The 26108-nt window shown below is 38.8% G+C and overlaps 1 protein-coding gene across 1 annotated transcript in view; it reads left to right on the top strand.

Moving 5' to 3' along the window:
• The first annotated feature begins 257 nt into the window (after positions 1-257).
• SIK2 (salt inducible kinase 2) overlaps positions 258-26108 on the top strand; it is a 114790-nt gene continuing 88939 nt past the window's right edge. Inside the window, exon 1 of the mRNA XM_072426457.1 lies at positions 258-691. Coding sequence (XP_072282558.1) covers positions 557-691 — 135 coding nt within the window. The 5' untranslated portion in view covers positions 258-556. The remainder of the gene's footprint in view (positions 692-26108) is intronic.

Below are 26108 nucleotides of genomic sequence, written 5' to 3'. Positions count from 1 at the left end.
AGCACACACAGAGGTGTAGCACAGTTTGTGCTGCTTCCTATAATGACCTCTGTCAGCCTGCAGTCCCATATGTACTCCCCCTCCCCCCTCAGTCATGATTGACAGCTTGTGCAGAAGGGCTGCTGACGTCAGAGCCGGCTCTGGTTGCCAGGGGTAACCCATTTGGCAAGCGAGCTGTGAAGAAGGTAGAAAAAAAAAGTATCCGAAGCCCCGCCCAGGAGGCCTCCTGTGGCTGTGACGTCAATGGACGTCAGCCCTGAGAAGATGATGCCTGGTGGAAGCGGCAGAGCTTAGCACACTGCCGCTCGCTGCTCCTCTGCACAGCCGCCTCCTGAGCGTGACACCCCGCCCGGGCTGTGATCACACCGTCACAAGTTGCTTGTAGTCACAGCCCGGTCACCTCGGCGGATCCCATTGGATGTGATGAAGCCGGCAATGTGCATAGAATGCCGCTGGAAGCCCCGCGTGTGCACCGTCCTGCCATAGGGGTCACCATGAGAGCCGGACAGCTGTGCTAGGTGTGCCCGGCTCCCTGTCACCCTCCCCGGCTCCCAGCATGGTCATGGCGGATTGTCAGAGGCATGTACACAGGGGTCCGGTCCGGGTCGGATTCTATGACATAGAACGCACTTTAGGCAAAGGGAATTTCGCTGTGGTGAAGCTGGCCAGGCACCGGATTACCAAGACAGAGGCAAGTAACCGGGGGGAGCTACAGGTGGCCCCGGCCTGTCACCCATACAGCACTGCCCCCTGCAAGGGTCACCCAGCATGGCTGCTGCACAATGCCATGGCAATCACAGCCCATTATTATTGTACACATCTGCCTGTGGGCGCTCGTCCCTGGAAATGTATGAGATAATGCATTGCGTGGCCCCATCGTAACATGCCCAGTTTGGAGGGGCCCCGGGTCAGATCAACCACATGCCCAATGGGAATACACACATCTCTGACTGCAAGATGCCCATTCGGGCACATGTGCTCATCCAACATGGGTGTACATGTGCCCTGGTGGCATGATCGCTGTCACTTAGCATGAACATGTGCAGACAAACCATAATAAAGATTATAAAATACCAACCGAACGCCTCCGCTCAACAACAGCCAGCGCCTGTACCCCTACATCCCCCGGGTGATAGATTGCATGCTGCTAGACTTACCATGGGGATCAGATCCTCCAGTATTGGTAATACCCCCCCCCCCCCCCCAGCACCAGTATTGGTAATACCCCCCCAGCACTGCCCCCCCATCATTCTGCTATAATATTGGTAATAACCCCTGCACCAGTAATAATACCCCCCCCCCTAATAATAATACCAACACTGCACCGACATTAAAAATGCTCCCCCTTTTCACTGATATTAATAATACCCCTTGCACCAGAATTGGTAATACCCATCCACCAGATAATAGTATTGGTAATTACCCTCCCCCCCAGCACCCCCTATATAGCCAATATGACCAAAAGTGTTGGAGGGGTTATCACACCCCTTGCACAATGTTCCTCCTGCACCTGTATAGGTAATAACCCCCCAAATTATAGGTAATACCCCCCTTAGTATTGTTATAACCCCTCTACAGGAGGATTCTGCCTTGTCAGATATTTCTCGAGGTCTCCATACAGCAGTAAATTGTCTCTGGAAACTATGTGAGAATATTTCCAGCAGCGATATAACCACATTGTACCCGGTGTGTAGCCATGTGTCACCGATCGGACTATCTGACTGCTACTTTATATCTTCAACTCAATTCATCCAAACTACGCCCTTTATACTTCAATGTATCCCACAGCAGTCAGATTTTTATTTCCTTTCTATAAATTGCTGCGGTCACTCTAATCCATCCATGGCACTGCCCACACGGGTGCACTCAACACCCAGCACACAATATTCCTCCATACATTCACATGTATGCCCGATGTATGAAAAGTTATCTGAAAAGAAACATTTCCAGGGGCCACGTCCTCACTTTATTATTTTTCTATAATGAACAGCTGGAAGTTAGTTGTCACCATTTGTGCAATTTGCTGATTGTTGTGGTGTGGCCGCACATTTATTGCACCTGGATTCACCCATTTTTGGGTTTGCTGCATATCTGTGATCCATTACAGTCCAGCATTCCACTCATACTTTTCTTATCATATACAGAACCTGGTGAATGTGTTCTATCAGGTGAATGCAGGTGATCATGAAATTGATTGTATGCCTTTTCTAAGTGCGCATTTGGCTGCTCTGTGACCTTGCAGGGTGAATAATATTCCCGAGGCTGTGAAAGTCCATGGAGGTGCACATTACACCGCGGAAAGTGGCCAATATTCACACGGTCAAATTATTAAAACTAATGACATCAGAGAGGCTCTTTCATACCTCCTGCTACAAAGATGTCACTAGTTTCAATAAATTGCTGCAGATGTCACTTCTATGGTGTTTGAGTGATAGAGACATGAGATCTGAGCGCAGGAGAAAATAGCAGCAGAAAAATAATAAGATTGTATTTCCTATTTATAAGCATGTCACATTCCTATAACATAATATTGTTTTTTTTTTGTTTTGTTTATTGTTTGGATTCCTTGCAAATTGCATATTTGGGGTTATCAGTATTTGTTGTTTGGCTGGCTTTGCTCTATATATTACATGTTCCTGTTGTCTGAGGCTGGCTGATCCTTGTATGATTTAGGTGTATCTAATATATAAAAGGGGATTTTATGTTTCCATGCATAGCTTTACCTGTGATCATTGGTCTGCATGTTATTTTGTATCTTGGGATTTATATCCTCATAATATACAATTTTTATGTTATTTATAAAGTAGGAGTTTGTATTTTAGATAGATGGAGATTTCTTTTAATAATTTAGAATTTTAGCCATTTTCTATGCCATGTAGAGTGCCGATATCACAGCAAAAGCATTCTAACCAGTGGCAACCACATTCATTTCTATTGGGGACAAAGAGACTCGGGGAGTGCAGCTCTGTGCACAGACTGACCCTGGTAAATAAATCATACACACCATGCTTTTATATCAATGTTTCTGATTTATCTACAATTCCTACTCATGATTTAAAAACTTAACAAAATAAAAAAACATTTTTGTTTTTAATGCTTTTTAAAAAAAATATATATTTTTAAACATTATTAAAGTGTAAAATGAGAGGTGGGCATGGAGAATAGGAAAAGAAGCTTCTTGTTATTTATTGGAGCACGTTCACTGTGAAAAGTAAATGTTCACTGAGCTTAATGAAGGTGAAGCTAAAAAAAAACTCTTTTTATGTGCAAGGAAAATGGAAAGAAAATTAGGATTTGTTTGCTACTGAATGAATAAAATTAGCACAGCTAAACTGTATGTATTAAGTTAAAAAAAATAAATAAAAACGTGCTGTACTGGTTTTATAAGTCATCCCTGTGTGTGTGATGTCTGTGGTGTCTGGCAGGTTGAAGTTGTGATTGTATTGCAGTATTGTGCTCACTTTATTACAAAGATTAGATGTTCCTATAACATAGAAGTGGCTTTTTGGCTCTAAAAACTTGCTGGTTGTTCACTTGACCAGTTGTCTCCATAATAATACTGAATTCTTTCCTATAAAGAGCCACGTAAGTGTATCCTATACAAGGTCTGTGTCACAAACATGGTGGTTGTTTCACCTTTGTATATAACGCTGTATAAAGGTGTACGGTCATGAAGATGCAGTCAGAGAATGCAAAGCAGCTGCTTATTTCCTATAAGACAAGGCAATGGATGAGCTTTTGTAGCATTGTCCTCAGCCATGCTGGTAGAGTTGCATGTCACTATTATTTTATAGAAGTCACCTCTAACAAGGTATTTGGCTGGCCCTTCAATAGTTTGGGATTCAGGGAATGGTCACTGTAGAAGAAGGCATTCACAATGACGTGTCCTTTCTACATTCATGAGATTCTGCCGTGGTAGATGTGGAGTATTATACATGAGGGATTATATGGCCTCAGAGGTAATAATACCGCATGTGTCTGTCCTTAGAGAGGAGTTCTTCTCCGTAATGTATGACATAGAAAAGACATTAGAGTAAGATTACTAAGTATTTCAGAAGAAGAAGAAGTTTGCATGGAACTCATCATGGATATGTCACCGGTCATGGTTCAGTCCTGTGATATCATTTCTTAGAAAACTGAAAGTATGGTGCAATATAAATGGAAAAATTTGAGGATATAAAATAAAAGCATTTGAAACACATTGGGTATCTCTGTCAGACATTGATACAAATGTCTCTGTTACAAAGCAGCCGTATAGGTGTCACCTAGGAAGGCTGTAACATGATATACGATTGTTGACTGTTGACTGAGCCCAGCAGGATGACGGTCAGCTCATTGTACGGCCTCACCTGTGGTTCTTACCTGTGCTGGTCTCGCGTAGATATGTTCAGCAGCCAATGTTTCCGGAGCACTTCTGCTCCTTCCAGTTCCTGCTCTAGATTTATGATGGAAGAGACTGGAGAGCGCTGGAAGACCTTATAGATTGATGTTCATCCAGGAATTTTGTGCCAAATTACGACTGGCCATCCATACTTCTACTGATGTCCAGGGTGCTGGTTAAAGGGGTATTTAAAATGGAAGTAAACCCAAACCAATAAAATGACACTTATCTTTAATCCTGCAGATGAGTCTATTTGTCAAGATATTTCTTCCATCGGGTCCCGCATTGTCCCGGTATCCATCTTTGGCCCGGCACAGAGGGAGTGTCAGGTGCGGCCATCTTCACCTCTCTTCCGTGTTCTATCCACGTCACCTGATCTGGCACTGCGCAGGCACGAGATCGTGTGACGTAGATTGGGAAAGAACTTGCCGACTTCACTGCGCATGCGTGAGTTTGGCAATTTTGTTTTCTATTGATGAAAGGGCTCCTTCTTGGGCATGTGCAGAAGGAGCAGCCAGGAGCCACCTGGGATTCATGGCATAGGTATCCTGGGAAGCTCTGCACTCCCATTCATTCTTGAGCGCCTTGGCGATTAAAAATTAGGGGGCGGTGCTGCACTTTTTTTTTTTTAAAGGGTGTTGCACTTAAAAAAACAAAAAAAAAACACTAACAAACAAAATTTTTACTTTAAATTATAGGGTTATCTACCCATTTATGTAAAGTAAACATTCTGAGTTTAGGTACGCTTTAACCCTTTTTGGATCTTAGGTTCTTTTTTGGATGCTTGGCATATATAAAATTTAAGGCTCTTTGTCTCAATCCAATGTATACAGCCTTTGTTAAATACCCTTTTTGAAGCCCATGTGTATAAAGCCTGAAGTCTATCTCGGACATGAGGGTAAGCATTAGTCTACCAGTGTTCCTCAACCAAGGTTTCATGGTCCCCTGGGGTTTTTCTAAAGACTGTTAAGGGTTCTTTAAGCAATTTGTGCATTTCAGGATTTTTTACCACTGACTTTTCTAACTGTAAGGGTCACATTCTTCCCACCTACCACCATGCTAATGTATACTTTGAGCTGTGGATATTGGTATTATTATTTAATATATATATTAAATATATTGGTTAAGAAAAGCTTGCCCCGGCTATACTAACACCAAATAGAAGAACATCCGGAAGGTTCATGTATTGAGTGGACCTTCTTGGGCCAACCCGGTCTTCTGAAGCTCTGACTAGGCCCACTAGGGATGGTTGTCGGGAACCCGTTTATTTTTGGAATGATTATATGGATTATATAGTTCATATGATTTGTGATGTATGGATAATAATTTTACAGAAACCAAATCCCAGCCTGGGTAGTTCTGTATACACCACCTCTTACAGATCAAACACGAATATGCTAATTGTTACATAATGATCAGTGTTTTCTTTAATATCTTGGTGTCCCACGGAAGTATCTCCTTGGTTACGCTCTTGTATTAGTCTGTGGCATTTGGCTCAAATGGGTTTTTAGCACTTTTTTTGCCTTTTGAAGTTTCAAATGTTTTCAAGTATATTTGATTAAACTTCAAAGAGTTTTGTAATCTCATCTGAGCATTGTAAGGCAAGTCTGGTGGTTTGGATGATCATTATAAAGCCGTGTAAAGACACCTATACACATAAGATTGAATGCAGTTGGCCTGGGAAATGAAGGTTTGGCGGTGGCAGTATGTGATTTTCACTGATATTCCTGGGCTGAACAATCTGGTGCCTGTATGGATTTCAGAGAAAAGTGCTATATTTGCCCCGGAGATGAGACCAGAGCTGCGGGTAGCATGAACATCCAACTAAATCTACTATATGGTTTATATTGTACAGATTGGTCACGTGTGGGTAGCGTGAAACAAAAGTCCTTTTCATACCTTTGGTGGAAAACTGCACAGTTGGCGACTCCCTGTTGCAAAGTAACCTGCTGCTGTGCACCCGGAGCTGCAATGTGCACTACAAGTAACACAAGTGCATGCAACAGTGCTACACAATGATTGCACTTTACTGCTAGACTCACAAAAATCAATGCACTCCATGTACAATCATACCACAAGATGTTATCTCTGCAGTTAAGAAGAGAGGCTGAGCAATTACCAATCGAGCATTCACTTTCTCTGGCAGCAAATCTGCATATCTTTCTTTTTGTTCAATAACATAAATAAGGAAATGAAAGTTGTAAAAATGCTAAAGTCACTTCAAAATGTAACAAGTTTGCTGAGCATGCACTGCATTTTCCCTTTAAATGTCTGGCTAGAACAAGAAGTAAATCATGCCCCAGGTGAAATAGCATAGGAAGTTTTCATTGGCTTCACCTGATGTGTCCGGCGATAAGATAGAGCCGTCATAACTTCAGTAAGCAAATTATTCAAAGCATTGACGCAGATTGTAGAGCAATCACATTTGTATATTATAGTTACAAATCCACAAACAATTCTAACTGTCAAATCTGCAGATTGTTCTACCAAGATCCTTATTTAAAGTATATGTAAACCAAACCATAAACCCACTTACCTTCCTATTACCTCCTACCTGCTCCTGTTTGGTCTTTTGAAGTAAAACTGAACCCTAACTTTTAAAACTTGAGGCCAGGCAAGTCAATGAACAAGGGGCAAACGTTAAAATAACCTTACCAAGTTTTTAAATACATCAAATGTCCCTGTTCTGTCACCGGTCCCGTCATCTTTACCCGGTTCTCTTCCAGGTTCCCCATCTTTGGCCATTTTAATTGGCCAGCCCGGATTCATTTAATTCTTATGCATGCAGGCAGCAGTTCATTTAGTCCCGGCAGCCCCAGGAAATGCCAGGATACCCAGGGATCCTGCCTGATCCCAGATTCTCATAGCGTAACTTTAGTTCTCCATTACTATACTATTAAACATGTATTGCTATATCTGAAAAGAAAGAACCCGCTGATCCTGCCAGTGTGCTGATCACATCCTATGCTTTGTCTCTGCTGACTGTTATTATTTATCTTTGTCCCCAGCTATTTCTGGGATCTACAAAGTACACAACCTTCTGTTATAAAGGTGCAAAAGAGGGACAGTGTTTTATAGTCATTTATTCCATTTAGTAGATACATAATGGAGAGAGCGTTGTCATCGTAGAACAGGAAATGTGTTACTGGCAGGATCACCAGGGGAATAAAAAGCATCCACCACGTCTAAGGAATGAAAAGTTGCAACCTTTTTGTTCTTGGGTTTAGACTTTTTAAAGTCGAGAAACTTAAAAAAAAAAAAAAAGAAAGATTTCCTGTAAAAACAGCCTATATTGTACATTGTGTGTGACATTACTATTGTTTCTATACCATGTGAGGCTACAGGAAACAAAAGTGACAGTTTGCATTATTCTGCCGCAGAATTACTGGACAGGAAGTCAGAAATGTAAAATATGATTCCTTACTGCAATGTGTAATACATTGAGTTATGTTTTGGTACATTCTGGGTGTTGTCATTTGTGCTCTTTATATATCTGACATATTTTCATTAAATAGCTTTCTACCAGATGCAGCAATAGAAGAATTCAGATTATGTGAGCATAAGGGAGTGCTTAGTACATAGGTATATGTTAGGGCTGTGTGCGTGTACCTCTGGTATGAAATATAGCTGACCTGTCTGGGTTATATTTGACAAGTTTTTCTTCCATGCTTTTCATTTGTACAGAGATGTTGGAAATCTGTAAAATATGTACTATATAAGTACTATAAAATATGTATGAAAAGAGATCAGCCTGAAATGTCTAATTTCCTAAATCTATTTTTTTTCTAGTATTAGATAGCATTGGAAGAACTTTTGTTGTTGTTGTGACCTGCGTTCTGTTGGGGAGATGTTCCGTGTCTTCTATTTTTTTGTCCACCCATTGGAAGATTTCTCTACAACTATTCTAACCCTAGATTGTATTCCCCAGCTAGGGCAGTAATAAAATCTATCCAGGGTTCAAATCTGATGCAATCTGACCTCCCTACAGGTCATCAATGCTGTCCAAGGGTGGCTACATCCCTCCTCCATAGAAACAAGCAGTAAATGTAGCCACCCAAGACAGGAATTTTTTTTTCTGGCAGAATCGCCATGAAATGTAACAAAAACTAACACAGCCACCACATCTAAGTGTTAGTCAGCTTTATTATATTACTGTTTGCATAAACTTTATTTCTTGTTTGCCCACCATGGGATGTATCTTGGTGCTCATATTTTTATTTTTTTCCTACTGCCCACCACACTAATGTACTGTGTGCTCTGTATATTTTTATTAATGACAGGGGTTACCCTAAAATATTTCAAGGGTTCCCTTGTGGTAAAGGCTGGGAAAGGCTGCTCTATAGAAAAAAAATTAAAGATCTGTATTTGCTTATAAAAATATATTTTTGGCAATGGATTTATAGGTAATAAAGGTAGCACTGTGAATGATTGTGGTTTTCTTTGAATTAAAACATAGATGATTCCTCTGCTGGAAGGCATTGTAGTCAGTACGGGGTTAAGTCCTTGGTGCCGAGTGTTGGGCAATAGAACATGGTTGGTACCCGGCTTCATCCTTCATACCAGTCATAGCTGTCTTTCTCTCTGACGTATTAAACAAATGCCTAGGAGACGGCGGCATTACATTACACCCAGTCCCCACTACAAGAGCACATTTTGGATTGTTCTTTTGTTTTACTTTTCCATAATAGACAATGGAAGAGATGTAGGAAATAGAAGATTACCTGTGTGTACGGTCTCTAGTCAGAGGTGCCGGTGATCTATAACGTGATATTCTCAGTGTTTTATAAACTAGGATTTACAATAAAAATCTGTTTTTGCTATATATTCTTATATTCTAGTGATTTATATTTTTTTAAACCACACTGAGCTGTCTCCAGATATGGAAATGGGCCTTTTTACCTACCTTCTCGGCAAGAGGAAGGCAGCTAAAAAGTAAATTAGTAGCTGATGGGGCTTGACAGCTGCGGTGGCCATATGCCCGTGCCCCAATTCACTATACTACTGAGTGATTGACAGCTGAGCCGAGGCCTGGACAGAGCAGGGCCGGCAGTGTAATGCATGTATAGCTAAAACTTTTCAGAAACCTTAATCCTTTTTATTCATTTATTGCTTCTGTGTACTATTTAGGAAATTTATCTTTAACCAAGAGATGCAACAGAAAGTTAGAGACATTCCCTCTTAAGCCCTGCATAGTTGTGAGATAAATGGCAAAACTTATCTCTTGTGATCATTTCCAGTGACAGGAGAGCAAAGAAATGCTGTACACGTTGAGCCGTTCTGTTCTATGGAGGGAGGATGAGCAATTGGGACCCCTCTGTGCTCTCCTTCATTGGAAAGTACAGTTTCTGACTCTGCTCCGCCGTTCATCAATCTGTCAGAGTGGATTGATAAAGGATGTCAGAGGACCGCTGTACACAGGCAAAGTATTCCAGCCAAGATAAGCATGACCATCTCTGGCAACAATCATCTAGTATATGTATATAGACGATTGTCACTGGTTCCCACATTGGAAGATTTTCCATCATTGGTATTTTTTCTTTTTTTTTTTTTTTGGTATACAATTTATTGGAACCAGCCTGGTTTATGTGATCACCACTTATACTATTAATGAAAAGAAAGATTCCACAAAATTAAAAGTCTCTTTGGGTGCTTTTTTTGGGAAATTCTGTGTTTTTAAAGGGTTTGAAGGAAGGTACAAGTCTACAGTAACATGCTTAAGACAGTAGTGCTGAATTTATCATTTATACAGTTAGACTAATTTTGTATTAAATCTGCTTCAATAAAATTGTCAGCACCCAGTTATGCCATATACATATCTATATACTATTTGTTTCAGATTAAATGTGATTGGTTGCAATGGGCCAGCGTTCCAAAATTGCCCCATTTTTTCTGGTGCATCTGTGAGATGGTAAAGGCAATGTTATAATTATTGGAATATAACTCATGGGTACGAGCACCAGTGAGTTTTTTGGGTGGTGGGTGTCTATCAATTATTAGTCTGTTGGCTGGAGAATGTACAAGTGTCTGTTTATTGATTACAGCCACTTACACATCCTCGGGCCTACACAGTGTTCTTGTATCCACACAGCAGCACAGAGATGTACTTGTATTCCAAGTGCTGTCATTCCTAAACCTTGCTAGTTGGAAACGCTGAAAGAGAAGCCATAAAATATTTTTATTAGAATTCATAATTACCGCTCCAAACCCTCACAGAATGGAAGTGGTCTCACAACACACAGTCTGTTAGTTCATTAGAGCTCAGAAGTGTGCCACTTGTAATGAAGCTGTATGTTATGTTTATTGTGAACCTGTGCTTTAGTATAGTGCCAGCCCTGCCAACTGGGTATGCTTGCTTTTATTTTACTCGATCCCCCACCCTGATACCTCTTTTGTGAGCCCAGTGTAAAACCCAAGTTAAGTGTTTTAATGGGTCCAAAGACTCTCTTTTCACCTCCTTTTGCCAACGACCACCAGCTATGTAAAGGGGGGTCCAAGGAAGGTGGTTGCATGCCCCTCACACCCAAAAGTGCCAGGTGTTGCTCCTTGCAGTCAAAGTGTTAAGTAGTGTAGATGGGCATGTACGCTGGTGAGTTGGCATTTAAGATAAACCTAATTCCTTTCAAGTCTTGGTTTATATCAAAAATCTGGGAACATTACAATGCTTTTTGTCCAGTGTGGTCATTTGATGTAGGAATTAAATGATCAGGATTTTGCCAGTGGTAATTGGTCACATTCAACTGTCCCTGTTCTTTTATTAATATTTATTTTATAGCTTTCAAAACACCTTAATTGGTTCATCAGAACTGATGAAGTGGCCTGGAAAGCTACAAAGCATCCTCAACACTACAAGAAATCCAGTTGAATGCTACTAGCTATACAATGACCAGGATGAATAAAAACCTTCTCAAACAGATTATTATTATTAATAAACAAGATTTATATAGCGCCAACATATTACGCAGCTCTGTACATTAATTAGGGGTTGCAAATGGTAGATGAATACAGACCGTGACACAGGAGGAGGATAGAACCCTGCCCCAAAAGAGCTTACACTCTATGTGGGGGAAGTAACACAATAGGAGCTTGTGGGCAACCAGACCTCAGCAAACACCATCCATTGCTGGGTTTATTGAAGCATTTCTTTCTTTTACAACAATGTTGGCGAAGTAGCCTGCAATACACATAACCGTGCATGGTTGTAGAAGTCTGGGATGCCTAGACGGCTATCAATTGCGATAATAATTGTGCAGCAGGAAGATCAACCAAGAATGTCCATCTGCCAATTGTTTATGACCAAGGGGGGCTCATGTATTCTGACTGAGGTCAAGTAGGAATTGTACTATATCACACAAGCAGTATGTGATGCTGTACAACACAATGCTAACATTTCTGAATGGAAACAAATGACAAACTAATGTTTTTGTATGGTGCTCCCTTGTTTCACCTTGAATTTCTAAGTATTAGATTTGTACAAGTAAATAGCGGCTCCGTTTTGCCTTGGTGGTCATGCTTTTAGCACAGTGTAACCTTGATTTATGTAAAACACATGTGTATTCAGCGGATGAACAATAAATGGAGCAGGAATAAACTAAATCACTGTTGTTATCTGTAAAGATATGGGGTCTTGTTGGTTTCCAGAACAGAACCATTGAGTCTTGCAGATCAGCAGCTCCTGCACTTTCTAGAAGCCTCTTATCAAGGTTTCTCCATGCTACTGCTTTATCTTTGTGATAAGAGAACAGCATGTTCTTTTTGAATGAGAAGCTGAATGATAGGATGGTACACCATTTCTAGGTTACCGAAGCATTTGGGGCACCCTAAGGATATGGTAATTATGATGGACCTTATTGCTGCACAATGATTTGTGTTGTTTGATTGTCGGCACTCATTATTGCTTGCAGAGATGTTAGAAAGCTTGGTAGAAATGTTTGTTGGAGATATTTAGGAATCCAGAAGTCAATATGGATAAGGTAAAGCAGTGTTTCCCAAACTCTTTACCATGAGGGGACCCTGGAAATAACTTTCAGGTCTTAAGGAACCTGTTCTAAAATTACTATATCCACAGCTCACAGTAATTAATGTGATGTCCGGTGGGAAGAATGTCACCCTTACAGATAGCTGCAAACATCCTATAGACAACACTTTTTTTAAGGGAGGGAGAGGGTTGGTTAGAACATATATATGCTTTAATTGCTGTTAAAGTACATATTACATTGTGCCAATTTATAAGCCCAACATAGGAAAATAGGTCCTAAAAAAGGAAAATCATAATACATTTTATTTTTCCAACTGAAAATGGAGAAGTTTTTTCAGTGTTTCCGTGTGGATGCTGGACATTTGCAGGAAAAAAAGCCCCTGTACTGCAATCCAAGAAAGAGACCGCAGATATCTCATCTTTTATGGCCGTCTGGCCGAGAGATTTGACAGACTGCTTGCTCTACCCCACCTAACACGATGTAGCTGGGACATTGGAGTTCATTTTCTACTTTCTTTTGTATGAAGTTGTTAAGCATTAGCTGATCGCTGTTGCCGACAGGCAGAGAAATAACATGTGACTGTCATATTACTCATTACAACTGGAGTGTGATATTAGAAAAAGTTACAATGTTTTATATCTAGGAATACACAACGACTGCATTGCTTTGAGTCCTATTTCTGGGGAGAAATTATTAAAACTTTTTCAGGTTTTCAATCATTATAAATCTCTAACTTCATAGCTTTCTAGCTGTAAGCAAAGTATACATGTTCTGTAAAATTTTGAAAGCCCAGATGTTTAATTATGACTGTGATTAATGTACTAGTTTAAATGACAAAACATAGGAAAATGAGAATTCAACTTTCTGTACACCATACACTCTGACTATGCAATCTCTGTGCAATCATTTTAAGATTTACAAAAACTATGTAATATGAGGACCTTCTGAACTAACCAACACAACAAACGTAGATCTAAAGGAAATGGTAAAATTAGATTGTAAGGCGAGTGGTAAACTTTGGATGTCGTCACAAGCAATACCTCTGTATTAGACAAAGGTATGGGCTATTATTAAAAAAAATTGAAATGAAATGGAACATCTTGATTGCAAAAGTGTTGACTCTCAACTCTTCAATATTTTGTTAAACCACAGTAACACATTTCAGTGATTTGTGGTAAGGATATATGACTTTTCACATTTAGCGTCTTTGGCCCTTTTAGTTTCAAATACCCCAAGTTGTGCCAATTAGTTGGATAATGTTGGCAAGCTCCAATTTGCTAACAGACCCTCATGATCAAGATTTTTACTGGGACTTAGAAAAACATTCTCCTACAAATTTTTAATTTGTGCTTCCATTGTTCTCAATGCCCACACCCAACATGCTTTGTACTATCGTGACTTCATCAGGGGGCTGACAAATATGGTTTGTCACATATTTGTGCAACATGATCAACAACATGCTGGCTATTCACCAATATGTGACAAAGCATGACAAAACATGCTTGATAAAAAATAAAGGGTGGTTCATGGCACATTAATGCATAAAAGAAAATGTCCAATGGCCACAATAGCCTGTAACAGCTTTTCTTCTTTCAAACAGCCACATATTATTCTTTTTGGGACAATTATTTAAGTAGATTTGTTCTTATTAACCACTCTAGTACTGTACTTCCAGCTACACTTGGTGTATGATAACTTCTTTTAAAGCAGATCACGTTGGCCTACCTCGGAAACCCAAAAGGAGATGAGGTTCCTCCTAGTCATAATTCTGGTTGCCAACACATACAAAAAATGGGAGCCCAAACATGAAGTGGTTAAGGCTTCCTATTTTTCGTCTATTTATATGTACTGTAACAACTAACACTGGAAAATCAGTCTTAGCTGTGAAAAAAGCCCTATTCTGAAAAGAACTTTATTCACTTTAAAAATAACCATGAGTCATGGAATTTCTTTTTGCACCTCTTCAGAATTGTACTCCATTGTTTCATGCCCAATAATTTCATTTAGTTGAAAAAATACTCCCTGTTAGGAAACAGTCCTTGAATGCATCTTTTATTCCGTTCTAATAATTCTCAGTTATTTTAAAAGGGAACACATTGTAGTATATATGTGTTAGGAGTCATGTAACCGAATCCGCCAAACCCAACCCTGTTGGAGCAAAGGTACTACTGAAGATGCTAGAATGGGATTAGGAGTTTTTGGTGTGGGTGGTGTTCAGTAAAAGTTGCTTATGGTGGATAGTTGGCTTGGATCCAGAAAGCAATTGAATCTGAACCACTCAAGGTACCGTTACAAATATGGAAGATGGAGTTGTGGTACCGTGATTAAGTAAAATTAATATCCCAGTAATTGTTTTTATTTAGTTAATCTCACAATTGCCTTGATTTAAAGCCCTCCAAGACTGTAAAAAATACACTTTCAGCAGTGAACCCGGGAGGTTCAGAAAACCTGCAATGGATTTCTTAAAATGAATTTTATATTAGCAAATGTGTTCACTCCAGCACCAGATCCATTCGAGGTTTGCTGGAACACTTAGCTTCGACTGATGTAAGTGTATGTTCTCCAGTCTTGGGGAGCTTTAATAAATCAGGCAAAATGTATGGTTGTATAAGCTTTAACATAGTTTTCCCTGTGTACATTAAGGCCATCCTGGCAAAGTTGAGAAATGTTTTGGGTTGTGGGATTCTTTTAATCATCTTGATGGACTTGAAAAAACTAACTTTGTTGTTGATTCCCCGCGTCTAACTACCTGCACATGGATTTCTATACCAGCATTTTATATACGTTTCTGTTCACATTCACAATGAAGTAAGAAAACATCATTGCCAGTTTGGCCTCAAGCAAGTACAGATATTTTTCTTCTGCATTCCTGATGGATTATGTGAAGTTATGGAAATTAGGCTGAGGGTGAATCAAGGCCTTAGAGCCCTGTACCACATTGCTGCATGCCGTGTTTTCTTATACCGGAGAAAGCTTTCAGGAATGTAGTACTAATGTCATGTTCTGGGGGGAGAAATTCCACTTGGCTCTTGGATCGTAGCAAAACATCACAAAACAGCACGCGGGCTATCAATTGGAAGCAGTGTCACAGATGCTTAAAATAAACAGGAACATATTTTTCAAAGCAAGGGTGCATGACCAATAAAGTAGTGCTAAAATACTTTAACAAATAACCGGCCCTCGGAAACTTTATAGCATTGGGGTTGATTCACCAAAGGAGTAGAAGCTGTTCACTTAGCACTTCTCTTTGCTAAGTAAATCTTTTCACTGCTAAGTAAAGAAGGTGAGGCTGTGGTCCAGTTTTCATCCTCCATAAGTTATGATTTTTATTTATTCCACATGATTGAAGCAAACACAGCTTTACCTTCTTCACTAAGTTCAGCGAATATGAAAGTCTGTATTGTTTTAGTAAATCAGCTACAATGGGTCTTATCCAAGAGAAACTTCCTTGTATGTGATTGGATGCGTGCGCTTGCTTTAGCTCCTTTCACTGCACTTAACCTTAGTTTAAATATATCTGAAGCCAAAACTTTTCTGCTGTTTTAGGTAGAGTGAGAAATGTTTCAAACCACTTTCTATCCTCTTTGTTTAGTTTTTTTTTTTTTTTTTTTGGTTTCTGTTTTCTGAAAAAGATATTTCCCTTTGGTTCTATCAGACATAACAGTAAGTGAATGGCACAATTTCCAGGAGAATCACCTCCTGCAGAGATGTGACGGGGGCAAGTGTCACCTATGGGGGGATTAGTGAAAATGTACATGTGTGTAGGCCAGGTGTTTGAAGCATTACATAACCAAAAGATTGTGAATCAGCAATGCCAATGATGACAACCATATTACTTGAAATATTCTTTCCTCCCACTGTAGTGCAAGCATTAGTGATACTTCTGCTCCTAATTCAGATAATACATCAGCAAATTTGTCATCCTATCAACAGATAGATCAGAGGTGGAGAAATAAACAAATTCTGCAGCATTTTATTTTTTAAATCGGAAGCCATAATTCTAATTCTTAAAAACATTCTAAAGTAAAAATGTAGAAATTTTAAATGGTAACGTGCACTTTTACAGGCAATTGAGATAAAATTAGAGCATTTGAGAAAATTACATTTGAAAGATTGTTTATTTTTATAAACTTGCACAACCAGGAGATTACATTGAAGTTTTGTGTTTGTTTACATCACTGGTACAGTTAAGCTATTTCTGACATATATGTGTGATGCAGACAGTTTTTACTAAACTCTGCAGTGTTGATTAGGTGACACATTAATATCTGCCAGCCATGGCTCAGTATTAGTTTCTATCCTGGTAATCCTATTCTTCAAGTGTTTATTTTCATTTGCATCCCTTATGTAGTTCGTTGTACAGTAGTTAAACAATTACAGATTGGCGGTGTAGTCCCATATGTGAAGCGCCGTGTAATAAATTCAGGTGTCTGGGGAGTTCCTGTTAAAAGCACAACACGCTGAATTTTCTCCCTGGGGAAGGATGAGCTCAGCAGTGGAATCTGTCCTTAGTAATTTGCTGTATGCGTGTTGAAATGAGACCAACGATAACAAGTGGGCCGCTGGCTATTCTCAGAGGGGATTGACAAGGCTGGGTAACGTTACTGCTCTTTACTTCTTGCTTTCGTAAAACGCGCATAACGATGGTTATGTTGCAATAGGTTGGTATAAGGAGGCTTTTCTTTTAGGAAAAACCTCACACTGTGTTTTTGTGTTCTGCTAGTGTTCCACCTATGTAAGTATGTTGTAATGTGGGTGTTGTATTTGTTTGTCTTATTTGTTGATGTTCAGATTCTGTTCTTAAAGTGGGCGCTCTAGGAGGTAACATTGGCGTCACTAAAACCAAAAGAAAAGCAAAATCAGTCAACACCCTGAGAAAGGACATGAATATAACAGCAGAGAGTAGGTGGACATGTCTTTCAGTGTAGGTCCAATGGACCACAGAGGGGATGGTACGGTTTATTACTGGCCAGAATGTAAAGTACAGATTCATTGCAAATTGTTAGAGTGTATAAACCCCAACAATGATTTTTTCTTATTTGGTTAGTTTTTGGCTGATGATAGGATGGAATTTAATATGCCAAATTTAGTTTGAGACTTTTCAAGTACCTAAAAGAGACTTGGTGCATAAATTTAAAACTTAAATATTTAATATATTTAAATCCACTTAACATATAAAAATCTTCTATATTTTACAACCATTTAAAAGAAAGCTTAGACAGTTGCTTCATCTATTCAAGTTAATCACAAAGTCTTTATCTTTCAAATTTTTAATGGGTTTCACCACTTGGCTTCATCAGAAGGACTTTGAAGAACCATCAACAATATCAACTGAGAAAACAAAACAATAACAAAAAAAGTATATTTTTTAATACAATAAATCAATTTTAATGGTAATTCCTCAAACCACTCGCAGTTACATATGTCTGCAGACTAAATTAAATTCCAATTTATCAGTTCATCTGTTTCTAAACTCATCTTAATTAGATCAAGAACTTGATTATATTTCAATGGCACCACATTATGCAAAAAATGTTCAAAAGAACAGGAAAAACCATGATGATCGGGTGGGATTAACTCCAGCTTTACCTTTTTTTTGCCATTTATAGGTTGTCCTGTGATGAAATTTGGTAGTATTCTTTCTCAGGACTACTACAGAGCAAGTATTAGAAACTCCACTAATGCCTTAGATTTGGTCTCGTTTCTGGTCTGATGGACTACAAGAGTCATTAAACCCTCTCTTTCCCATCCATACCTGCCCCTTCCTAGCCCATTTATTTTTTTGTTTCCCTAGATAGATCCTCCAGTCAATGACAGCTTTACATGCGAGGGGCCCCTACATGGTGTGATTGCTAATACTGACCATCCTAAAATGCCCACTTTTCCTCCCCGAAGCCCGAAAGCAACACGGAGACACTTCTATAGTCATGTTGAGTGGATGAGGGGTGAATCGTTGGAACTAGAAAAGGCAAAATATTAGAATAAACTTCTCCTTTACCACAGTAGAAGGGGCCACAAAAGAAAAGTTCATATTTAGGGTTTACATATAATCCAAACACAAAGAACTCTGGTCTTTTAACATTCCACTAGCAAGTTTTATGGAATGATGTGATACTTTAAGTTTATTTATTTTACCAATCACATGGAGAATTGTTGGCATGTTCAGGAGAGTCTTCAATATAGATGACTCTTTAATAGGTTTATGATGATGTAGAAATCTGTCCTCATAATCCTTCACCTCATATGAACCCTTCCCAATGACATAACTCAAAATTCATTAAGCGTTTCCAGTTTGAGAGCAGATCTTGTATAAACATGCCGAGTATTTGCAAAAAAGGGAGGTGTATCAGGAAATAAAGCTTGATGTACTGTAAATGTCATCTGACGTCAAGTGTTATGATAAATTCCTTCTCATGAATGCATTCGTTTTCATTGAGTTGTCCTTTATTGTCTGTATTAGGTAACCATCTGACATGTTGTGTATGCACTATGTATGTCTTGCATGAATAAGAGATGTGATAGAAGGCTAGGAAGTTGTCTTTTTTTTTTTATCCAACCAGCCTCAGTGTTCTCGCCAGACCCGGCACTTTTTAGGAGCGATCCCGCTGTCATTGCACAATATTCCAGGGTGGGCTTTGTGTGGAGTGAGATGTCAGTGAGAGTCAATAGCCTGCCTGCCTTCCTAGATCGGCCCAGTTGTGTTGTCAGGTCCTCCTGACAAGAAAAACCACTTAACAAATATGGTACAGTCATCTACACAGGTAATCGTTGTATATTGTTCCCAGTCAACTTCCCAAAGAACACAGCGGGCCACAAATTTTAAACTGACAGTCAGACAAATGCTGCTTATGGCACCTACTCTAAACTTTCCCAATTAAGTGCATTGGGATTTGGTATGGTGGTGAGGTTGATCCCTCTGGGTCTATGGGAGGATAATCCGTGCTGTGTTGGTGTTTCACCTCACCAGTGGAGTACTAAGCAGTGCCTGAGATCCCATCAAAGGGTTTTGATATCACCCAATGTAGTACTAAAGCTGGGGCAAGGTAAGTATATTTACAAACTTTTGCCCATATAGGCTATTTTTACATTTTATTTTGTGTTTTGTAATGATGGGGTGGGCTTGAACACATTATCAGTACCTGCTTGCAATACCAAATCACATGTTGTTTGGATTATAAAGTACATCTTTTGCCATTTCATAAAAAAATATTTGCTGTAGACTTCTGCCATGTAAACCAAAGCAAATAGCATTAAGCTTATCTTTACAACCCAATTATTGAAAGAACATTAAAGCAGCAGCAGTTCCTCTTAAAGCATACATGGAATGTTTATATCTTCCCAATGGAAAAATGGTCATTAGCCACAGAAGTTTTATTATGGGGAAGTAAAAAAAAAAAAAAAAAAAGTACAACCACATGTCAGAACATCATTGTAATGGGAACTGGATAAGTCATAGCATAGTGATTTACAGTTCTATTAATAATCTTTGTTCTTTGTTTTATGATTTTATATATTGCACTATAGCAGAGAAAACCCAGAGAAGGGAAATTTGTGCTCAGTCTGAAGGCATGGTAGCAATGGGAATCAAAGGGGATTGTAATCCTTCCAACCTGATGACTGTTTTTCTTTCTGTCTGATGCTAATAAAACATTATATGCAGGACTATGGCTCGGTAATGAAACTAATACCAAATGATTTGTATGAAATAGTATTATTACAATAATAGGTTATATAAAGAACAATAAAACACCAATGGTGTCCAAAAAACACCACATTCCTGTTTTGTGGAGGAGAAGATCAATAAACAATGTGCAAACATACAAACATAATGTTAAATGCTAGATTATAAATATCTGAGATTACATCCAATGACTTACTGTGTTCACTGAACCTAAAATTGGGGTGAAGCTGAGTACATATCAATCAACCTAACTAGAATACTGCTTTTCTTTAACTATCACGCAAGATTTGGTATGGCGAGGTATTACAACTTCACTTAATTTATTAACATGATCACCTCTACTTCAGATAGAATGCTGTTGCTGGTGGCCTGAGGATGCCACTGACCTGGAACAGGTATGCAATGCCAGTTAGTACAATGGTATATACATCTTTCAGCTTGGCCAACAAATAATTTATTGAGTTATGCAGGACCGCCTTAAATTGTTCCAACAGATGTCAACTTTTTCGTCATCTCATCTTCCGTAATGGAGTGCGTAATTCAGTTCATCCAAATCATTTTACTTTAGGCCTTTCTCTTTGTTTAAAGACAATGTATGTGCATTGTAGTGTACCTGAACTAGGGCTGAGCATCATATCTACACCTCTTCCTCTTACCGTGATGGGCAGCCCTGCAGACCAGATAGAAGTAGCAAGCCAAAGCAATGACTTGCTAGTGGACCTGGTGTTCCAGAGAAAACCAATAATCAATGCTAACTATCACTAAAATATTGCAAATATTTGCTTAAATTATCCAATCATGTGAAACGAAAAAGGTAAAAACATATTTTGAGTAAAGATTCCTAACTCTTAGTAAGTCAGCCCTAGAAATGTATAAGAAATAAGGTAAATTGAGGCCATCAGGCAATGTGGTCATCAATATACCTGATCATTTTTCAGCTTGATATTTCCAAACACCTAAATAGTTTCTGATACCTTCCACAAGATACATAAATATGTTTTTGTTAAAATAAACCAAGCCTTATTGGAGATGTTGAATGGTATAGCCATGCAGATTCCTTGCTCAGTGCCAAGTTTCCAAATGACTTTAGAATGTATTGCTGCCTAATAATGAGCATGTAACCCAAAGTCGGGTATTATTCATCATGTGTTATCATGTGTTATGTGTTTTAAGAGTAATCCATAAAGTGGGGTCATTTCAGGTAGTTTGTCCAATTTGTGTGTCCCTAGTTTAAATGTTTCTTCTTTCCCATACTATTTTCCTCATCTCTGTGCTCATTGTTTCTTAAATCTTTTTCTCTTTTTGGTTTATGAGAATAAAAAAAAGGACAGTTCATCAGACAAGCAGCATTGTTTACAATGAATGCATGTTGTTCACTTCTCATGGCTTCCTATACCTGGATTTCTTTGTATTAAGCACGCAGCAGCAATGGTATATATTTTTATACCTTTACTTCTTGTAATGTCTTGAAACCCTAAATTAGCTGATAACATTTGTCTGGATATATTTTTGAGTCTGAGTCTCAAAGAAGGTCAACAGCGGAGAACATTAGTGACTGCTATAGACGACAGGAAAGGATTTGTCTGGGTCAAGATCTTGTCAGTATAGCATTAGAAGCTTCTCAATGTCTGGAACATACAGAATTGTAAATAGCATGGTCATTTAATTTGGGTTTCAAGGGAATGTGAAGCTTACATTAGAGGTCACTTTTGTAACAACACAGAAATATGGTGGAGTCAGGCATCTGTTTTTAAAGCTGACATTAACAGACCTTATTATACTGATTGCCACTTAGGGGGTTGCATGGCATTTCTGGTTTGGCAACCTTAACTATATAAAAACAGATAAAACAATACAAACTCATAGAAACTTCAACATGGTATAAATCTTTTATAAATATTGAAGACCATTATATATGGTCTATAAAATTGTCCTAAACTTTATTCTAAAGCTTGCTTATTGTCGTACAAGATCGGCGTGTTTGTGATTTATCTCAGATGCAGATCTAGCATCTATAAAATGATCTCCTCCCATATCGTTATAATGATCCACCATTCTGGATCTCTGAGTGGCTAATGCCAACGATCATTGCGGTTTCCTAATGGAGAGGACACAATGGGGTGCCTGATGCTCCTTCTCCCACCTTCCTCTCTCCATCCCCCTATATAACAGAACTGTCTATACACACAACTCACACAGGGCTTATAACGCTGCCTGCAATTTTCTTGAAGCAGTGGCAGCATTGTCCGCTCACTTACAAAAAGTTGCGAGTTCATTGAGTTTCTAGAAGGTCATCTTTTACGGTTGCAGCTTTTTTTTTTTGTAAACAGGCAAAATGTGCTGTATATGTATTGTTTGGATGTATTGAATACATTCTAAGACTCTTATATGTATCTTATTATTATTGTTGTTTTTTTAAGACAGTTACATTGTCTTTATTTGCAATATTTCCTTGTTACACACTGTCATTTTTATAGAATTCTGACATAACAGGTTTTTGTATTGATATGCGTTGTCTGATTGACATTAACTTTTCCTGTTTAGTTTTGAGAATACTCTTGGGATAAACCATGGACTATTTGTTTATAGGAAATCACAAAGTGGGGCCAATGGGAGTTTTCTAAAATGCAGCTAAGTGCATGCTGTCTCACAAAAACAAGTCTGAGTCTCAAAGGTCAACAGCAAAGAACATTAGTGACTACTATAGACGACAGGAAAGGATTTGTCTGGGTCAAGACCTGCTTGTCAGTATAGCATTAGAAGCTTCTCAATGTCTGGAACATAAAGGATTGCAAAAAGGACAGTCATTTGATTTGTGTTTCTTGGCTGATGTGAAGCTTACATTTAGAGGTCACTTTTGTAACACTAACTAAAGAAAATGGTGGAGCGTCAGACATCGGTTCCTAAAACTGCCGTCATTGGACACAATTATAATGATTGCCATTTAGGGGGTTGCATAGCATTTCTGGTGTTGTGTTTCTTCATACCGGGTTGAAGTTGACATTAACGATAAATAAATCCAGTACAATCTCATAGAAGCTTCAACAAGTTTATTTCAAAGGTTTTTTTTAGTATTTGTAAATCTGAAGCTTTCCATGAATGAATATCTACTTATCCTGCAGTGAAAGTTCCTACTTACTTTTTATCTGATGATGAATGTCTCCCAAATGAACTCTGTTTATAAGATATGCTGTAGATTGAGACTTCAAGCTGCCATGCTGGAATACAATGGACAGGTCCATCACTGTCTTTGTCCTTTAAACTGGTCCAAAGGAATGATGTGCAGCCGACATTGGAACAAGTGCATGTAGAAAGTAAATGCCTGAAAATGAACTCTCCTTTAGATCAATACTATGTAGTCTTGGGCCCTACTTAAACAATTCCATTTTTAGCTAGTAAATCGGGTCCCTTACTATATTGTGGGAAGGTAATATGATTCCATTGTACATTGCATGGCTAGTTTAGGGAATGCTGGGTGCATTGTCAGCATTTGGTGTGCATAGCCGCACCTAAGACAAAGAAAGACAAGTGGCATATCAGGCGGTGTCATGGAGCCCTATGGCAGCTCAGATGGACATGATGTTGGAAGGCATATTCTACTTTCACTTCTCATAATGGACCTTATATATTTTACCATGAACAGATGGAACAGATTAAATAATATTATTATCATATTATGTTTAACGTTTGGAGGGTTTGTTTCTTATATTGTCCTATTATATATTCACAGCATGGGGCCAGCCATAGTTGCTCACTAGCTGTGCTACTAGTTGTCCTTTATTTCTCACTCTCATAATCTGAGTCTATGAAATCTATTTATAGGCAACGAATAGTCGAGAATCCTTCATGTCTATGTGTTTTAATAGTGGTAATTGATTCTTCACCAGAGAATGTTTCAGAGAATGTCAGGTGATACCTAAAAATATGACAGATTAGCTTCAGCTTGTAATAGGCTGTGATATGTTCAGACATTTAGTTGATTTTGTGTTCAATAGAAGAACCTACTAACCAAATTAGGTGCTGACTTGAAGCTTTCATATTATTAATAATAAATTATTACTATTAAACAGGATTTATATAGCGCCAACATATTACGCAGCGCTGTACATTAAATAGGGGTTGCAAATGACAGACTAATACAGACAGTGATACAGGAGGAGAGGACCCTGCTCCGAAGAGCTTACAATCTAGTAGTTGAGGGAATTTACACACTATAGGAGGGGGATATGTAGTGGTGGGAAGTAGTGATGGTTCATAGAGCAGTTCCTTTCTCTGCACAATTTACAGAAATGGCTAGAAAATACTGAACTTGTAATTTCTGTATAGCTGTCGGTACTTTTACATGCTAGCTGGTAGATGTTTTTTATCACATTTTTCAGAGTATTTTTTTTTTGTTTTGTTTTACTTTGAGCATTTTAGTGTGTCTTGTGCAGTTGCATGATATGGTAATCAAAACCTATAATTAACTACTTGTTTCTCTAGAAAAATAGCATTGCTTTAGAGACACTTTGGATTGTTAAACTAAGCTACTATTAGTAAACTGCTACTGGATCCATTGTATTGAAGGAAGACGTGTACTAAGCTTTATCTAGGTGTAAGGGATTAACCTTGATTCCAAGTGAACTGCATTTTACAATAATGGGGTTAAGAAGTATGTAAGCTGCTAAGGATACAGAGTTATTGTGACCAAAAAAAGACAAAAACCCAGACAAGGCTAATGACAGATCAAGACCAGATAAGGTAGACCCACCAAAGACCTTATCATTAGACAGAGCATCTGGTGAAGTTACCTTCAGCAAAAAGCATGTGTAGAACGGATCGGTAGATCCAGAGTTACAGGCAGCTGACTTTATATGAAAAACATGACTTAATGTCAAGTTTGGTTCCACCCCTTTCTGCTTTTAGATTTTTGTATTGGTCAGTAAAGCTACATACTACAATAAAAGACCAAAAGTGACACATGGAGTATAAGAGGAATTGGACCATACCTGAGCTTTGGATAGTCAGTTACTCGCACATCATTTCAGTGATGTGAGAGGAAACCGACGCAAGCACGGGGAGAATCGGCAAACTCCATGCAGATAGTGTCCTGGCCCAAATTTGAACCTGGGACCTAGAGCTGCTAAAGCCAAAGTGCTAATTTCTGAGCCACGGTGCTATGAAACACAAGCCCCTTGTATCTGTCTGTGTCTTCCAGTATGTTTTCAGTGTTCAACAAGACCTGTTACATGTCCAATGCTCTTTTGTAGCTTTACATAAACTGAACATTTTGTGTGGCCCCCATACGTTATAAATTGACCGTCTCTGTTTTACCCTGTGCAGTTACCTGTGACATCTGTCAGGAAATTTTTAGTTATTTAGTTATGTAGTAAGATGTATGCTTGGGAATTGCTGGTATTAGTGTTATGTCTAAATACACAGGCTTATTCAGTAAATTGGAACAAAGAGTGCGGTGACCGAGAACAACCAGCTGGGTTTCCTTTTACTACTCTCAGATCAGTGGAGAGATTGTATCTGATTTCTGTGTGGGCTATTAGTTTAGGTTGGCTCATCATGGGTACGATCATCAGATAGGTTTATTAAATAAATCATTTTTCAATATGTAGATTTAATGTGCATGGTATCTCTTTAAAATCGTCTTTTTAATATGATCATATTGCTGAGCTTTTTGTTTCATCATTAACAACTCTAATTAGCATCTCAATAAGGAAGCCTAAAAATTACAATCCAATATCTAATTAGAAGGTTTTACATCTGTAACTGCACTTCCAGCTGCCGTGTTTTGATTCATTTATAATTTAATTTCCTTGTTCTCTTCCATTTCTTCTAGGATGGTTTTTTCTAGGCGGCGTTATTCAATACTAATGACAGTCACATAGAGACATGTGTACGGCCTGCTTCATGTTGGCATGTACCCAAATCCTTTCTAGCTTACTTTTTATAATGATGCATTACAATAGGGCCAATGGCTGCCTGCCTTTTGCGTTTACCTTGAAAAAGTGCAAGGTTTGGTAACTACCGTGTTTCCCCGAAAGTAAGACCTACCCCGAAAATAAGACCTAGCACTTTT

The sequence above is a fragment of the Pyxicephalus adspersus genome, chromosome 11 (assembly GCF_032062135.1).
Source record: "Pyxicephalus adspersus chromosome 11, UCB_Pads_2.0, whole genome shotgun sequence".
Taxonomy (NCBI): domain Eukaryota; kingdom Metazoa; phylum Chordata; class Amphibia; order Anura; family Pyxicephalidae; genus Pyxicephalus; species Pyxicephalus adspersus.
The sequence above is the reverse complement of the archived record's forward strand: the minus strand, read 5'-3'. Positions and strand labels throughout refer to the sequence as shown.